The 15,785-nt window shown below is 36.6% G+C and overlaps 2 protein-coding genes across 2 annotated transcripts; both read right to left on the minus strand.

The window, feature by feature from the left end:
* Positions 1 to 1,324: 1,324 nt before the first annotated feature.
* fra (frazzled) lies at positions 1,325 to 15,744 on the minus strand. The gene is given in 13 exon segments (XM_068287638.1): positions 1,325 to 1,695; positions 1,762 to 1,898; positions 2,582 to 2,762; positions 2,821 to 3,068; positions 3,133 to 4,463; positions 4,534 to 4,743; positions 4,802 to 5,084; positions 5,155 to 5,383; positions 5,584 to 5,796; positions 8,513 to 8,714; positions 8,716 to 9,030; positions 9,032 to 9,735; positions 15,127 to 15,744. Coding segments are annotated over 13 exon segments (4,347 nt in total). The 5' UTR covers positions 15,191 to 15,744; the 3' UTR covers positions 1,325 to 1,465.
* LOC137575205 (uncharacterized) lies at positions 1,927 to 2,571 on the minus strand. Its single transcript, XM_068287639.1, has one exon. It carries the CDS (start codon positions 2,413 to 2,415, stop codon positions 1,993 to 1,995), a length of 423 nt encoding a protein of 140 aa, XP_068143740.1. The 5' UTR covers positions 2,416 to 2,571; the 3' UTR covers positions 1,927 to 1,992.
* Positions 15,745 to 15,785: the final 41 nt, after the last annotated feature.

The following is a 15,785-nucleotide window of genomic DNA, read 5'->3' on the forward strand; positions in this document are numbered from 1 at the left end:
GCCAGAAGTGTGCGACGCATAGATGGATGCATCTTAGTATATTTGTATATATATTCTTCATCAGCATGACGCAACAGACAATGAAATGACATGTTGTATTCGCCGCATTGCTCCGGCCGAATATTGTAGGCAGTTTTTTTTCGCGAGATCATCAGTTTTTTTTATATAAAAGGTTTTTCACTGAAAGAGTAACAAGAAAATTGCAAGGTATACACACTTCGGCACGGTCGAAGTTATCAAGTTCGCCTAGACCTCTAATTCTTTCTTTATTAAGACACTAACATTCTTCTTTTTTTTTTTAAATGGCCTAAAATGCTTCCGCCTTCTTCTGACCATACCGATCTTGAAAAATACAAAAACATTTAAAATACGATTTTGACGATTGTTACAAAACAAAATCAAAATTTAGTCTTTAATTCATGTGGGTATGTGTATTTTCTTTATATGTATATATATATACATATATATGTATGTATAGTATTAATATACTTATAGATAAATAGTGATGCAATAATGACCGACATTATTTTAATCAACATAACTTAAAAATTACAATGGGCAACACAAAAAATTTAAATGCAGTGCTACGATTATGTAAAGAATAAATTATGTTTAGATTTGTATTAAGTAAGCCAATATCAAGGAATTATTTTATATCTATTTTTTTTAAATTAAATTGTATATAAATGAAATGTAACATTAAAACTTTGTAGATTATTTGTACGAATTTTATGCAGAAATAAGAATCAGCTGATCCGTATAAAAGTATATTATAATAAATATTTTTATGATGGAGTTTAAAAAAAAAAACTGCCTACACAATACTTTATTTTTCGTCTTTTCTGTCGTTTTTACAGTTTCTTTAAAAGTGATTTATTACTCAGTTGAAGAGTACATGTATCTTTTTTTTTATGCATATGGCGTTGTTTATATTTACAGTTTGCATCATCTGTTTTAACCTAAGTCTAATGGTGTAAGTCGAGTTGCCGACTGTAATGCACCCTGCAATAAAAAGATGGTACCAATTCAAACAAATGTTCTCTAAAACGTTGCTGATTGTTTAATCGTATTGATAGTTACTAATATTTTTTGAAGTTTATGTATGCAAGTTTAGTGCTAAAAAATGCTAAGCCAAGCGTCAAGCGACACTTGCAATGTACACGACTTCGTTTATATCAATTGTGTATGAATTAATGCAAATTCTGATAAATCTCGAGAAAATTTTAAAGAATATTGAACTTTTTTTAACATTAAGAGAGCAGACCTATAGTAACCTGCAACACCTAGGTGCTTACACAAAAAATCGGACGTCACATTCAGTTAATTTTCGTATTTTTATGTGCAGGGTACAATTTACGATAGATCTTGCATATAGTGCTTAATTCGAATTAAAAAAGGGGTTTAGACAAATGGAGTAACTTATAAAACATTAGTTCAGATGCAGCTCCAGAAGGGTTACTATAAATCAACACTCAAACTCATTGGCAGTAATGGCGCTAAGATCTTTCATCAAGCCCTCAAGATTTGCCATTTCCTGGTTTAACTCTTCGGTAGATGTGCTTGGTGCCAGTCTTTGAATCTCATCGGTTGAATGTACTACGGAGCCGCCACTTTGCAAACGATTTGGGGTGGCGGCAGAGAATGAAGCCTTTTTGTATGGTGATTGGTTTTGTGGACGAATGGTTACTGTAGGAGCTTACATTTTCGAAAAAATTAAGATTATTTTAAAATAAGTGTATAAATATTTTCAATGTCACTTACTATGCTTGTTCACGGTCGTACTAGCTGCTCCTGTTGGGGGCGGCCCAGGTACGCTGAAACTTTTAAGTGGATGTCCTCTCTTAGTGTTCTCTATTATCGACACAGCGCCATTACCTGTAGCTCCACTTCCTGCATTGCTTTATAAAAAATTAATAGTAAAATTGATTAGGATTACAAACGTAAACATTTTAATTTTTAATTGTATACGTATTTTAAACTACTATTTATATTTTATATGAGAACAGCGCTTTTAGAGCAGATTGTCTTCCAGCTGTTCTTAGCTTCGTGAGCCCCCAGAAAATTCAGTTTTCGTGCCTGCTGCATATACTGCGCTTTTCGAGCCAACATTATGTATGGCTGTCGATCCAAAACAGACATGACATTCCAAGTACATGTGGCCAATTCTGTTATAGTAGCCGAAGTACGCATGCTATAAACGCCTTTGTAATGGTGATTAATTAGGATCTCATCCAATCGAAATTTGTTCATAAAATTAAGAAACGGCGAAGGCGATGCCATTAGCAAAAGTTGCTGTTGGACACGACGCGACAACGTTTTTCGATTTAGCTTGATCACCTTCTTAAGGGATGGCATCAGATTAATTTGCAGTTGCATACTGGGATCAATGCGACCCCATCGTGTTCGTGTACTCATATTTTTTAGCTTCTTCGGTTACTATAAAATCTAGTTTGTTTGAAAAACGTTACGCGTGATCGGATTATAATTTTTTTACGAATAAAATACAGAATTTTGCTCGAAAATATGTATTGTTATTCGAAATAAATAAAATTTTAAAATGATAACAATAAGAGATACAAACCAGAAATTTCCTTCATAGCCTCCTTCAAACGGATGATCTGGTGTTTGGGCGATAGAGTTATTCTGCATTGGCTGGATTAGACTCTGTTGCGAAAGACCCGTTTCCATAGTCATGTGAGAACGATTTTGATATTGAGTCCGTGGATATTGCGCTCGCTCTATGGTAGAGTTCATTGAGGTTGCTAACGGAAAAGCAAAGAAACACTATCATGAATATCTCAAAATTATTTTAGAGCTTACTCATATAGCCCGGAGCATAAGACCGTTTGTCAAGTGAATTTGTTAAATGGACCGGCATGTTAGATTCCGCCTCATATTCACTATGAACGACTGAACGTGGTAATGTAAGGGCTCCGCTGCTTGGGGCACCATCACTGCAAACGGGTGTGACAGAATGCAAGTTCTTGTCTATATTTTTAAGCTCCATTTGGTCGTGATGTATCCAAAGATCGGGAGGTTTCGGTATGCCCACATTGTTTTTTTGATAGCTATATATATGCCAAAAATGAGGTTGGTCAAGATTTTTCACATATGTAGATCTTATTAACTTACCTCTTTTTCGTGTGCTCCGGTATAGTTTCAGGCTTACGTCGACATAGCAAAAGTATGAGTGTCAATACAAGCAACACAACAGCTACAGTTGATCCAATGACAATATATAAAAAATTTTCATTTTTAATACCATTGGCTATAGTATCGGCGGCCTCCTGGACAATAACGGCAGCTGCTGTCGTAAATGAAACCAGGGCTGAAAAAGGTGCATTTGTGCCTTTCGTAGTGCGTGCCTGAACTTTAAAATAATAAGTGGTGTATGGTTTGAGATTGGGTAGCATCAACATGGTCTCCTGTCCTGCGAAAGCCTCTATGTTCCAGTCTCTGTCTCGCTTTGTCGTATCGGTAGTGTAGTAAATGTTGTAACCAGTGATTTGTCCCACCGTATGTTTGGGCGGTAACCACTGGATTATAATAGCAGCAGGATTTTGCTCATCAGTTCGGACGGTTAACTCACGTGGCGGAGTCATAGGGACATTTTGATATGTACTATTTCGAACAGACATAGACCAAGCCGATTCTCTGCGACCTTTCACCACTTTAACAGCGAATTCATATTGCGTATTTGGTCGGAGATCATTTATCATACAATTAAGATTGGTAGTGTTGTGATATCTATAACGATTAGAGCCAGTTATGCCATAACTAATGGTGTAATGTCGATTATCTGTAACGAGCTGATTCTTATTCAGCATTGTATCTATCCAAAGGACTACAATTGATGAACTCGACATGGTAATGGCCCTTAACCCTACAGGAACTTCTAACGGTAATGGTACATCTACTGGTTCCTGATCGCGTGTCTTAATATTATCATAAACTGGTGGGCCATCACCGTTGATGTTGCGCGCTCTCAAGGACACCACATATTCCGTATTAGGTTCAAGATTTTTTAAGATATAATAACGTTCGCTTTCATTTAACTCAATGGTATTTTCGTCAGGTATGCCGCGACCCCATCCTAAAACGTAATTTCTTATCTTAATCTCTGGCTGCTGTGGTGGGCCCCAATGTAACCCAATGTTATCCGCTCCGGGATGTATATTGATCCATACTGGCTTCCCTGGTACTTGAGTTTCATCAAGATCGTTTTCTAATGTATTGATGCGATACCATTCAGTAAATGGTCCCGAACCATTTACCGTCATGGCTGCAATTTTAACCTGATATTCGACATTGCGATCCAACCCACTTATCTCGAAGTAACGTATATTAGCTGGAGTGCTCTTTACTTGCGGTGCATCTTTGAATTTTCGATAGCGTATCTTATACCCGGTAATCTGACCATTACGATCTTCCTCTGGAGGTGGTTCCCAGTGTACCGTAATGGACTGCACAGAAACATATAAAGATAAACCTCTAAAAAGCAGCAGGGTTTTACTGATTTGATTAACTACTTACGCTTGAACTTGTTACCTCGAGGGTTACATTATTTGGCGGCTCTGATGGCGTTGAGGAAAAGGTTTTCAATTTTATCTCCGGTGAGGGATCACCCATCCCGTTGCTATTGAATGGCACCACACTAATGACGTAGTCCATGTAAGGGCGGAGGTCGGTGAGCAGTGCATCCAATGAAACGCTATCGTGATACAAATCCGCTCCGGTCTCGTTCTGTATATGGTAAATGTTTATTGTAATCCAAGTAGAATCGTCAACAGTTTTAACAGACCTCTGAATAGTACACTCGATACTTCAATATCTCACCATTGGTGATAACAGGTTGATCCCAACGCACATAAATCTCTTTGTGACTACGTGCATAGGCATTGAAGTTTCGAGGGGGCCCAGCAATATTAACTTCTGGCTGAGTGCTGACTTCTAATGGTGGAGATGATTCACCATTACCGAAATTAGTATTTGCCACCACACGAAATTGATAAGTTCGCCCCGGTAACAGAGATTGAATGTTAATCTGATTATCTTCATGGGACGTAGTCATTATCTTTTGTTCACTGTTAAATGGAAAAAAGATGCAGTAAGAAAAAAATAAAATCTGCTTCTTGATTTTCAGCCACAACTTACCGTTCGCTATTGTTCATTTTGAAGTATACTGTGTAGTGAATCACCTCGACGGCATTTTGTATTGGTTCAATCCAACTAAGTGCAACAAAACGTGGTTTTATTATTTGGGCTACCAAGTTACGTGGCGAACTGGGTAGCCTCGCCAAAAGCCCGCTTTTTAATTGCTTTGTGTTCTCCACAGGATTAGACCTTGAACCTTCATTACTTTCAGAATCGGCTTCGTCAGAATCTGTCGTGTTTAATTTGAAGAGAAGTTTTTGTTGGTACTTGATTATTCCAATGATTCTATGGATTAGTTGTAATCGATTTTTGCAATGTCCCAGTCGTCATTGTTGTCGTCATGATCATTGTCACTGTCAAAATTGTCTTATTTTCATAGATTTCGAACTAACGAAAGTTACGTAAGGTTTCCGCTCCAAGCTGACTTACGTGATTGGAGACTATCCAATAGAGTCTTAGAAAGAAAACGAGTTGTCTGTGAGGATAAATTGTCGTTATCATATGCCTCGTCATTTTCGTTGACACCGGATTTGGTGCGCAATTCGCCGTAACTATTTGTGTAACGACGTTTGTTAAGGAAGTTTTGCGGCTCTAGTGATTTCGTGGATTGGCCTTGGTTTTGTTTTCGTTGTCTGATTTGCACTTGGGTGTATAAGAAACGGGACGTGGAATTGGGATTGGTCACAAATTTAAATAGGATCAAGAAAAAAATAAATTAATATAAAAAACTTTAAAATTAAAAAAAAAAAAATATTTACTTAATCTAATATCGAGGAACATTCTGCTGCTCTGGCAGCCGAATCTTGTATTCTGAACTATATTTGTTCTATAAAATCAAGAAATATTGTAAACTCAACAATATTTTCGTGTGTTAAGAATAGTGCTAACAAAAGTTTCAAAAAGCCCGCGTTTTCGAGTATCGCCAGGGCGCACCTGACGTCGTGCTCGTGGAATTTTTCTCTTTCGTTTGATACTAAATTTATGTTGTTTAAGCGCGTTTTGGGCCCGAGTAGCTCAAGTAAATATTTACCTCATAGCTCGCAAATGACAGTTGATCGTTTTTCCTCTGCTTCGTATTATAACCGAAAAGATTGTCCAGAAATGATCTCTCTCTGAGCGGCACTTTTTGTTTTGTTTTAAATTGGTTTTTGTCAAGCGCTTTGCATTGACTCATTCGTGTGACGCTCTCAAATGAGTGTCGCGTAAAGAGTAATACGATTTTTGGTCACACAAAGAGTCTCAACAAAAGACAGTTTGACTAAAAAACTCAACAGAAATGATCTTTGCCTACCGTGTACATGTAAATACATACATACATACATATACATAAATGTAAATACCCTGCAGTACGCGTCTGCGGAGACTCTCCGTCGAGTTTACGGGGACATGTCCGCTGTCTTGGGGGACATAGCGGCGACACGCTCATTTGAGTTGCGGCGACATTTAACATTAGATGGCTCATGATGAAATAAGTATACTTATTTTATCATGGTCTGTGCTAGACTAAATTATTTTCGTAGCTTTACGCTCTCATTGAGAGTACAAGCGTTCGGGTTTTCCCGAAGTTCTCTGGGGTTCCATGACTAGGCTAGCGTTTGCAATCAAAAAAACATGAGTTTGTCCCATCTATGTGTTCTATGGTTAGTGCTGTAAATGCTCGTGTAGGTTCGGCAATGGCACTTCGGAAACAATTCGACTCGTGCTTGTCAGAAAAAAAATGATTTAAAAAAAAAAGAAATTGGTCCACATGTCAAAACTACACCTAAAAAAATGTTTGTTGACAAATGGAAAAATTAGTTTTCTTTTGATTGACAATATGAATTCGATGTGCAATGCGTTATTTGCTTTCAAGTTTCTTTAAAGTAGGTTTAAAAAAAGTTTCGGATTTCGTGTTTGTTGCAACACACAAATCAGTTGCTGTTCAGCAAGAAATTTTTCTTTTTGCTCTACTGTTTTGTCAGTGTAAAGCAAGAAAAAGTTTTTTCTTCGTGTTTGTTGACACACACACACAAATGCAAAACCTAATTTTTGATTGTATGCGTGCCGACCCCTGGGTTAGACCCTGCTCCAACAAACAAGACTACTTTGAGTTCGTCTTCCCAACAATATTACGCACTTTTCAATATGAAGATTCATATGAACTTTTACATGCTTCGAAGTCCGACTTTGCAATGTTAGCTCTTGTTAAAGGAGTCTACGCCGACAAGTGACACCCCTTATCTACATGTTAAGATCATGTTTGACTAAATTGGAAGATGTAAACTAATTGAACTGCACAAGTTGTATATGTTAGATTCAGCCGGATCGGGCCACTATATCACTTAGCCCTCATTCAAACGGCAAAGTCACGAACAGTAACTTTTTTGAATAACTTTCGTTATATTTTAAACTATTGTCTTGAAATTTAATATTGGTGAGTTAATTACACCTATAAACGACTGTGCCAAAATTGTTCTTAATCGGGTGACCCATAGCAAAAAACAGTGATTTTGACAATAACTTCGTTATATTTCTCAGTTTTACATAGCTATTAATGACTGTGCTGAATTTGATCTGGTGACTATATCATATAGATCCCATAGGAACAATCGGTTGGAAACAGTGACTTTCATCAATAACTTTGTTATTTGTTATGCTAATATTGTAGGCCGTTCTTTGGCAAACATTAGGCTTTAAGATAAAACGTTTTTCCACTTTCACGGCTATATCTAAGGAAAGAGTAACAAACAGCTAACTTTGTGGGGATAAAGACAAAATATACCATGGCAAAACCGGATATGTCTAATTTGCAAGGGAAGCGAGCGACATCAAATTTGGTATGTACATACATATACTGGCTAAGAAAGCGTGCCGATTTTTTTGTTTTAAAATTTGACTTGATTTTCCCGAAGATTAAAAAACTAAAGCCACCAAATTTGGTATGTAGACTCGCTAGAATGCTCGTGACTCCAATGACTATCGGAAAATCCTTTTCAACAAATGTTATACGTTAGGTTTAGACCGAAAAATAAAAAAAAAGAAAAATATCGATTTTTTAAATTTGTCACATGGGTCATTCCCCTTAAGTATCAGAAAATTACACACTACCGGCGTCATATCCCTGTTCGGAGATACAGAAGAGCAAGTTTAGAAACTATTCGGAAATGCAGTCGATTCTTATTTAAAAATTACTCGGAAGTAAAAACAGGACTCATTCCATTGTATTTTTTTAACAAAAAAATATAATTAAAATAAATTTTTAATAAATAAATTTTTCAAAACTAATAAATGGGGAAGTTTTTTAGGGATTGACTTAGCTTAATAATAACTGCACATTAAGCTTTCAATATAATGTGCATTTAACAAGTTTATTACTTACCTCCCGTTTTAACAACACGTAATCGAGCCGCAGCTTGAACACTGCCTGCGGCATTTGTACCCACGCATTGGAACATGCCCGCATCAGATTGCAGCAAACCTAAAATTCGCAAATTATGACCAGCCACCAGTTTCATATAGTCATTAGCAGTGATCACATCTCCATTCTTAAACCATCTAATTGTTGGTTTTGGCTTTCCCCCGTATTGCACATTCTAGTTCTAGCTCTTCTTTTTCATAAGCTACTTTGTCCCTAGGAGCCTGTATGAATTTTGGGGGAACTTGGACCTGAAGTGTGGCCTGGGCATCGAGCGAATCAACTTTATTGCTGGCACGGCATTGATAGTTCCCCGAATCAACGTCTTCAGCACTGGAAATTTGCAACGATCCCGTGCCAACGATTGAAAAACGTGAATCCAGATCGTTTAGATCCAATTCCTCCCCATTTCTTAGCCATTTTATCTGGGGTTTCGGAATACCATTTGCCACACAATCCAATGTGACAGTATCTCCTTCTTTTTACAGTTTTTGGTGAGGGTCCCACCAAAAATGAGGGAGCAGACAAGGATAAAGCATTTTCAACACTAACTCCAGGTTTAAGACTTAAATTGGTTTTGCTACTTAACCGCCAAGCACTTGCCGAGGTGGTCACATTACAATGATATGACCCACTATCCGTGGATTCGATTTCATCAATTTCAAGAGCACCATTGGGCAGCACAAGCATGCGTAGCTTGTCCAAAAGTAGGGCCTTGTCATCCTTAAACCATTGCACTGAATGCTTTATTCCTACTTGCCAACTGACATCATCTTCCAGGATGCAACGAATGAATGCAGTTTGACCAGGATATAAGTATAATTCATTATAGTCCTGATTAAGATTCGGATGACCGGCAATTGTCACCAGTGCTGGGCGACTGAGAATACTGCCGACTCCATTGCCACTAAGCAGACACTGGTAGTTTCCAGTTAAGCCTCGATTTTCTTCCACCGAACTGATATACAATGAACCATTCTTAAGCTGACTGCGAAACGTGTCACCTACAATGCCGAGGTCTTGACCATCAGGTCCTCGCCAGCGTATGTCGGTGATAAGCGAAGTCGTGGAAGCTTTGCTTTTGCCGCCACGAAGTACAGTTTGTTGGGTAGTGCCAGCGCATTGAAGCAGCACAGACCTTCCCTCAGCCACAACAGCGTCCTTCGGCTCCAACGTAAATTGAAGAGCTGTAACAGATAAAATTATGAAAGAAAACGCATGAAGTAATGAAGTAAGTAAATCGCCTTGCCGACTAAAGTATACCATGCACCAGTAAAACAAACATATTTTAAATTTACAACAAAAACAGTTATGGCGAACTCCGGTTTTGCGGAAAAATCTTTATATGCATAACTTTATTTTTTGTCCCGTTGATCGGCTGTGCCGAAGTTTATATACCTTTGTAGCCTATGGGCATAATACTTTTACATTTTCCGAACTCTTCTCGTAACTCAATTCATCAATGCACAGACAGAACTTTCCTAATATCATATTTATTTCTTTTTCTTCCTTGTAAATAAGTACATGCCATCCCCTTGTAAATACGTGCCGCGATTGGCACGCATACATTTTATGTAGCATTGCGTCTGTGTGTGCTCTGCTGATTCGAGCAATGGCGTAGAACGCTGCTGGCAGCGCTGCCATCAGTGTTTGAGCAAAGGCGACTTATATTGACTGTAACTTACGCTCATGGACAAAATAATAGGTGTGATCCTAGGACTCTAAGATAGGATGGAATAAATAGGGCATGGCAACACCTAGTGACGCGAAACAAATTTTATTTTGGTATGACAACACTCTATGACAAGGAAATAAGAAAATGGCGCCGAAAAAGTTTTTTAACTGTAATAATAGTAATATTTTACTGTATTAAAGCACAAGAATATTTATTTGTGACATTTTAATAAAATTAGATGGGCCGTGAAGTCCTCTGCAGTGCACAGGAGCGAAGAATAGTACATCAACTTCGGGTAAAACATATACATAAATACATTGCCACACTAATGGGGCGTTCGCAAAACTTTGTAACAAATGCCACAAAAAAGAAGCGGGGAGCACCTAGGAAAACAACCAAACCAGACGATTGTCATAAAGTCACCTTGGCTAAACGGAACCCATTCGAGTCGCCGAGAGCTATTTCCAGCGAAGTGGGGAATATAGTGTCAACCGGAACTATTCGTCGACGTTTATTTTGGTCAAATATACCTGGGAGAATTTTTCGCAAAGTTTCACTAATGCGCCGAGCCAATTTACAGAAGAGGAAACATTTTGCTGAAATTCACAAAACCTGGTGTGGCTTAGAAGGGGAGTGTAAACATACTCTGGAGCGTTGAAACAAAAATTAATTTGTTTGGGAATGACTCAAATAAAAACATTCGTAGACCTCGATGTAAAGAATTGCAACTCAGGTACACGAAAACGACAGTAAAGCACGGATGAGCCAGCCTAATGATTTGGGCTGTTTTTCATGGCACAGGCTTAGTCCGATTCATCGAATTGACGGAATCGTGGATGCATTCATGTACAAAGAAATATTGAGTAGTGTTATGCAACCATATGCCGAAGATGACATGCCACTACTATGAAAATTCCAGCAGGACAACGATCCGCAACATTACTCCAGAGTTGTAAAGGCTTGGTGCGAAGAAAACAGTATTGTGCAGAAAGCTAATATCCTCTATGCCCAAAAGGATCATCGAGAATAAGGAAGAGTATACATAGTATTAGACCAATTTAACAAAATATACCGAAATATTCCAAAATATTCCAAAAGATTTTAATTTTTTTTCTAAATTTGCTAAGCACACCTATTTTTCTGGCCAACCAAAAATAAAGCATTTTGTGAACTATGTCAAAATTATCTTCAATAATTTTATTTTCCGAACTTTTTTTCATGTAACAATTTTATCAATAAGATATGCCTATTTTTGAATAAAAGTTATTTTTTTACGTTACGTGGAAAAACATAGACATCGTTATCTTTAAAATTTTTATTTTGTCAATGAGTGTATGTTCTATTTATTCGATCTTTTTAAAATTTTGGGATAAATTTTTCGTTTCGTTTTTCGGGCGGATGGTTGCACAGACGGACATGGACTCAGCTTTTTATGCATATCAATAATATATATGTATGTACCTACATATGTATACTTTATGGCAGGGGTAGTCACTCAAAGCCCGTGCGGGCACTTTTCTTCGGCATATGATCGTTTTACCATCTGTGTGAATGCCGAAGTCAACACGAAGTGCACTTGAGAGCGTTAAAACAGAATTAGTCTGTTGCAGCTTAACTATTTTGTAAGTTGGCTCTCAAATAATTTCAAGTGTAACAAGTATTAAGTGCTTTGTGCCTTTTCTAAGTTTTGACTTTAATTTACTTGAAAATTTCATCAAGTCTCGAAACAAATTTGGTTTATATAATTTATTTTGTTTTTCTTGGAATTTGTAAACTTCAAAAAAAAATCCTTTCGGATTGACGCGAACTCCTCATAGACCGTAAGAGCTACAGAGTATATACTGCGAACAGTGACTTTTTTCATTAACTTCGTTCATTATTACACCAATAAACGACTGTGCCAAATTTGATCGGGTGACTATATCATATAGCACCATGGAATCAATAGGTCGAAAACAGCTTTATGAATAACTTCGTTATTTTTGACATGATTGCTTTAAAATTAAACTTTTGCCAGTTTTAAATATTTGTGAATGACTATGCCAAATTTAATAAAGATCACTTGACTATATCATATAGCTTCCATAGGAACAATCGGCGGTAAACAGTGACTTTGATCAATTACTTCGTTATTTGCTATGCTAAGATTGTAGGGCGTTCGTTGGCAAACAGACTTTTTAAATAAAACGTTTTTAAACTTTTTCGGCTATATGTATGTATGTATGTAAGCTAAGAGTAACAAAAAACTTGCAAGGGTATACAAAATTTGACGCGGTCGAAGTTAGCCCCGGCCCTCTGTTTTTATTTGGAATAACTCCTATAGTCGACAAAATCAACAAAAATATGTTTTATAGCTATTTGAAAAGTATTAAATGTCCACAAATACTCTTTGGCGCAAGCCGAAAACAGCCCTTCAGAACGAAAATATTATCCAAAACGTAAAATTTGGAGAACTTTCTGTTATGGTTTGGGTCTGTATTTTCTCGAAAGCCGTTGGAGAATTTTTTGCGAAATCATGACGGAAGAGTATTATTTGGACATTTTAAAGGACTGGACGACAAGTGCACACAATTTTGGCTTTGCGGCTCCTTAAAACATCAGCAATTCACAATACAAGCTGTATCAAGACAAAGATCCATGGACATGGATTTAAAAACTCGATGTTCGAGAGTTGTTTGTTGAGTTATTAACTCATACCCTACAATTTTGGATTTCTCAAACTCCTCCAATTTGTGAAAACCCAAAATGTGCAATGTAAAAATTATATTCAATGAAGTAAGTCGTCTCTCCGAAATATATATTTCAATATAAATATTTCAAATTTATAATAAAAAATACATTTACGTATTTTTAAATTTTCTGTTCACATACTTTTTACAAGCATATCTTAGTATCTTGCTCACTCAAGCATACGAGCATCCTAGCGCCCCTACCAGCCAACGGCCAACTCCGGCTTTTTGTAAAAAAGTTTATATGCATAACTTGGCTATTTTTAGTCTGATTTTGATCAAATTTGGTATTTGATGGAAGTCATCAAATTCATATATGCCAAATTTCGAAATTTAATCGAGTTTTTTCAAATTACAGAGTTACACATACAAAAAGTGCGCATTTACTAAACAAATATTCATACCAAATATGGAGTTTATAGCTAGAATAGTTTTTGAGAAAAACGGTTTTTTTATACCCTTGCAAAAAGGGTATATTAATTTTGGTCAGAAGTGTGCAACGCATAGAACGAAGCATCTCTGACCATACAAAGTATATATATTCTTGATCAGCACGACGAGACGAGTTCAACTAGCCAAGTCCGTCCGTCCGTCTGGATCATCGCAAACTCCTCCTAGACCGTAAGAGCTACAGAGCTGAAATTTTGCACGTAGGCTTGTATATACTGCAGGCGTTGTATATCTCGGATTCAACCGGATCGGACCACTATATCATATAGCTCCCATACAAACTCCAAAGTCACGAACAGTGACTTTTGTCAATAACTTCGTTATTTTCTATGTTATTATCGTGAAATTAGAGAGAGTTTATTACTCTTATAAACGACTGTGCCAAATTTGATCAAGATCGGATGACTACATCATATAGCTCCCATAGGAACGATCGGTCGAAAACAGTGACTTTTGTAAATAATTTCGTTAGTTTTACAGCGATTGCTTTCAAATTAAACATTTCTTAATTTAATATATCTGTTAATGACTGTGTCGAATTTGATAAAGATCGGGTGACTATATCATATAGCTCCCATAGGAACGATCGGTGGAAAACAGTGACTATGATCAATATCTTCGTTATTTCCTGGCTAATAGGTAAGGAAAGAGTTACCAAAACAGTTGCAAGGGTATAAAAACTTTGACGCGGTCGAAGTTAGCCCCGACCCTCTGGTTTTAAGTTGCGGGGGCGGAAAGGTACGCGGCAAAAATTTTTCAACAAGAAATTTCTGCGCGCTTTTAAAGGATTATTCATACTAAATTCGATGTCTCTAGCTATTATAGTCTTTAAGAAAATCGAATTTGTTTAAATTTCGGGGGCGTAACAAAAATTTGAAATAAACTTTACCACCGTAAGTAATACACGAGTCTATGTACCAAATTTGGTGACTCTAGCTCTTACAGTCTCTGAGATCTATCAAGGAGAACTTCAGGTATGCGAATCACCGATTTGGATGAATTTTGGATATGTTGTAGAATACCCCGTCATTGCAAGCTGTGTGAAATATTTCGGTGCACTATTCTATATTTTCCTGAAAAATCGCGTTTAAAGTTATAGCTTCGGTGAATTATAGGTAAAACGCCGAGTGGTCTTCAAACAGCACGGTGGTGTAAGGGGTAGAGTCCCTGCCTAAAAGAGATGAAATCTTGGTTCGACGCCCGCCCGAAACTAGTTACTTTTGGGTTTTCATTCTTTTTGGATGGACATATCTAGATCGACTCGTCGTTTGATCCTAATCAACAATAAAATAGTATAAAAAAAAAAAATGAATCGTGCGTGAATGCGCATTACTTTTTAGAAATAATTAATAAATATTTTGTATGTGTTTTAGTAACTGAATATACATTTTCGATTTTCAGAATTTTATTCCGATTTTCTCGGCTCTTAAATTATTTATTAAGTAATTTGTTCGTAAGTGAATTCGGATGATGAACCGTAAATACGACGAAAGCCGTATTAACGTTTTAGCAAAAACGTCTTAAATATTTGCCCACTAAGGGCCATTTGGTCTGTACAGGTTTTCAAAATTCATCAATTTTTTTCAATACTAATAAAAACAAATTTTAATGACACTAGTTCTGCAATAGCATTTAATTAGGAACGATTTCGTGTTTAACAAATTCGTTTACATATGTATGTATGTTGCTCGCAGCATTTAGATGCTAGTTCAACTTTTTCGTACCTTGACTGCTCCATGCAATTGGCGTTAGTTGCAAAAGCAACAAGCAAATTTCAAAAATGGACATTAATATATTTTTTAATTGACCTGCTACTTTATCAAATTGAAATGAACAGCAAATTGTTGCGTTAAATTTAAACTGCACTATAAAACTTGTTCAAGTTTCTTTTCATTTTTACAAATCAAATTTTTAAATTAATTTTTTCACTCGCGAATTTCCTAACAATTTAACAAGCAAATATATTATTGTATATATATATATATTCACACAATTGATTTCTCAGCTTTGTAGTAGCCGCACATTACAGCTTTCCCTAAACTCAAAGCTCTTTATTTAATGTTCGACAAAAAAACTATATCAACAAATCAATCAACACATACACATGAAAAACTATCGTTGTCCCGTTCTAACATACGCGCGCACAGCTAACTATCTTTTTGGGTGTGATAACAACTTTACCCAACATACTCTTTGATTGATTAAAATAAGATAGATCATTTTAAACTTTCAAATAATTTATTAATATGCAAATTTTTGCAAGCCCTTCCATTGAATTAAAATTAATTAATTTCACAAAATTTTCCGAAAACAAAGTAGCATGCTATAATGTGACCACATAAATGAGACACAAAAATACCGACAAAAGGTGTTTGTTAATCGA

Source organism: Drosophila tropicalis, unplaced genomic scaffold (genome assembly GCF_018151085.1).
Source record: "Drosophila tropicalis isolate 14030-0801.00 unplaced genomic scaffold, ASM1815108v1 contig_573, whole genome shotgun sequence".
NCBI classification, from domain to species: Eukaryota; Metazoa; Arthropoda; class Insecta; order Diptera; family Drosophilidae; genus Drosophila; species Drosophila tropicalis.

Coding starts and splice junctions, on each gene's coding strand:
- LOC137575205 (XM_068287639.1), bottom strand. CDS start 2,415: ATGAGTACACGAACACGATGGGGTCGCATTGATCCCAGTATGCAACTG.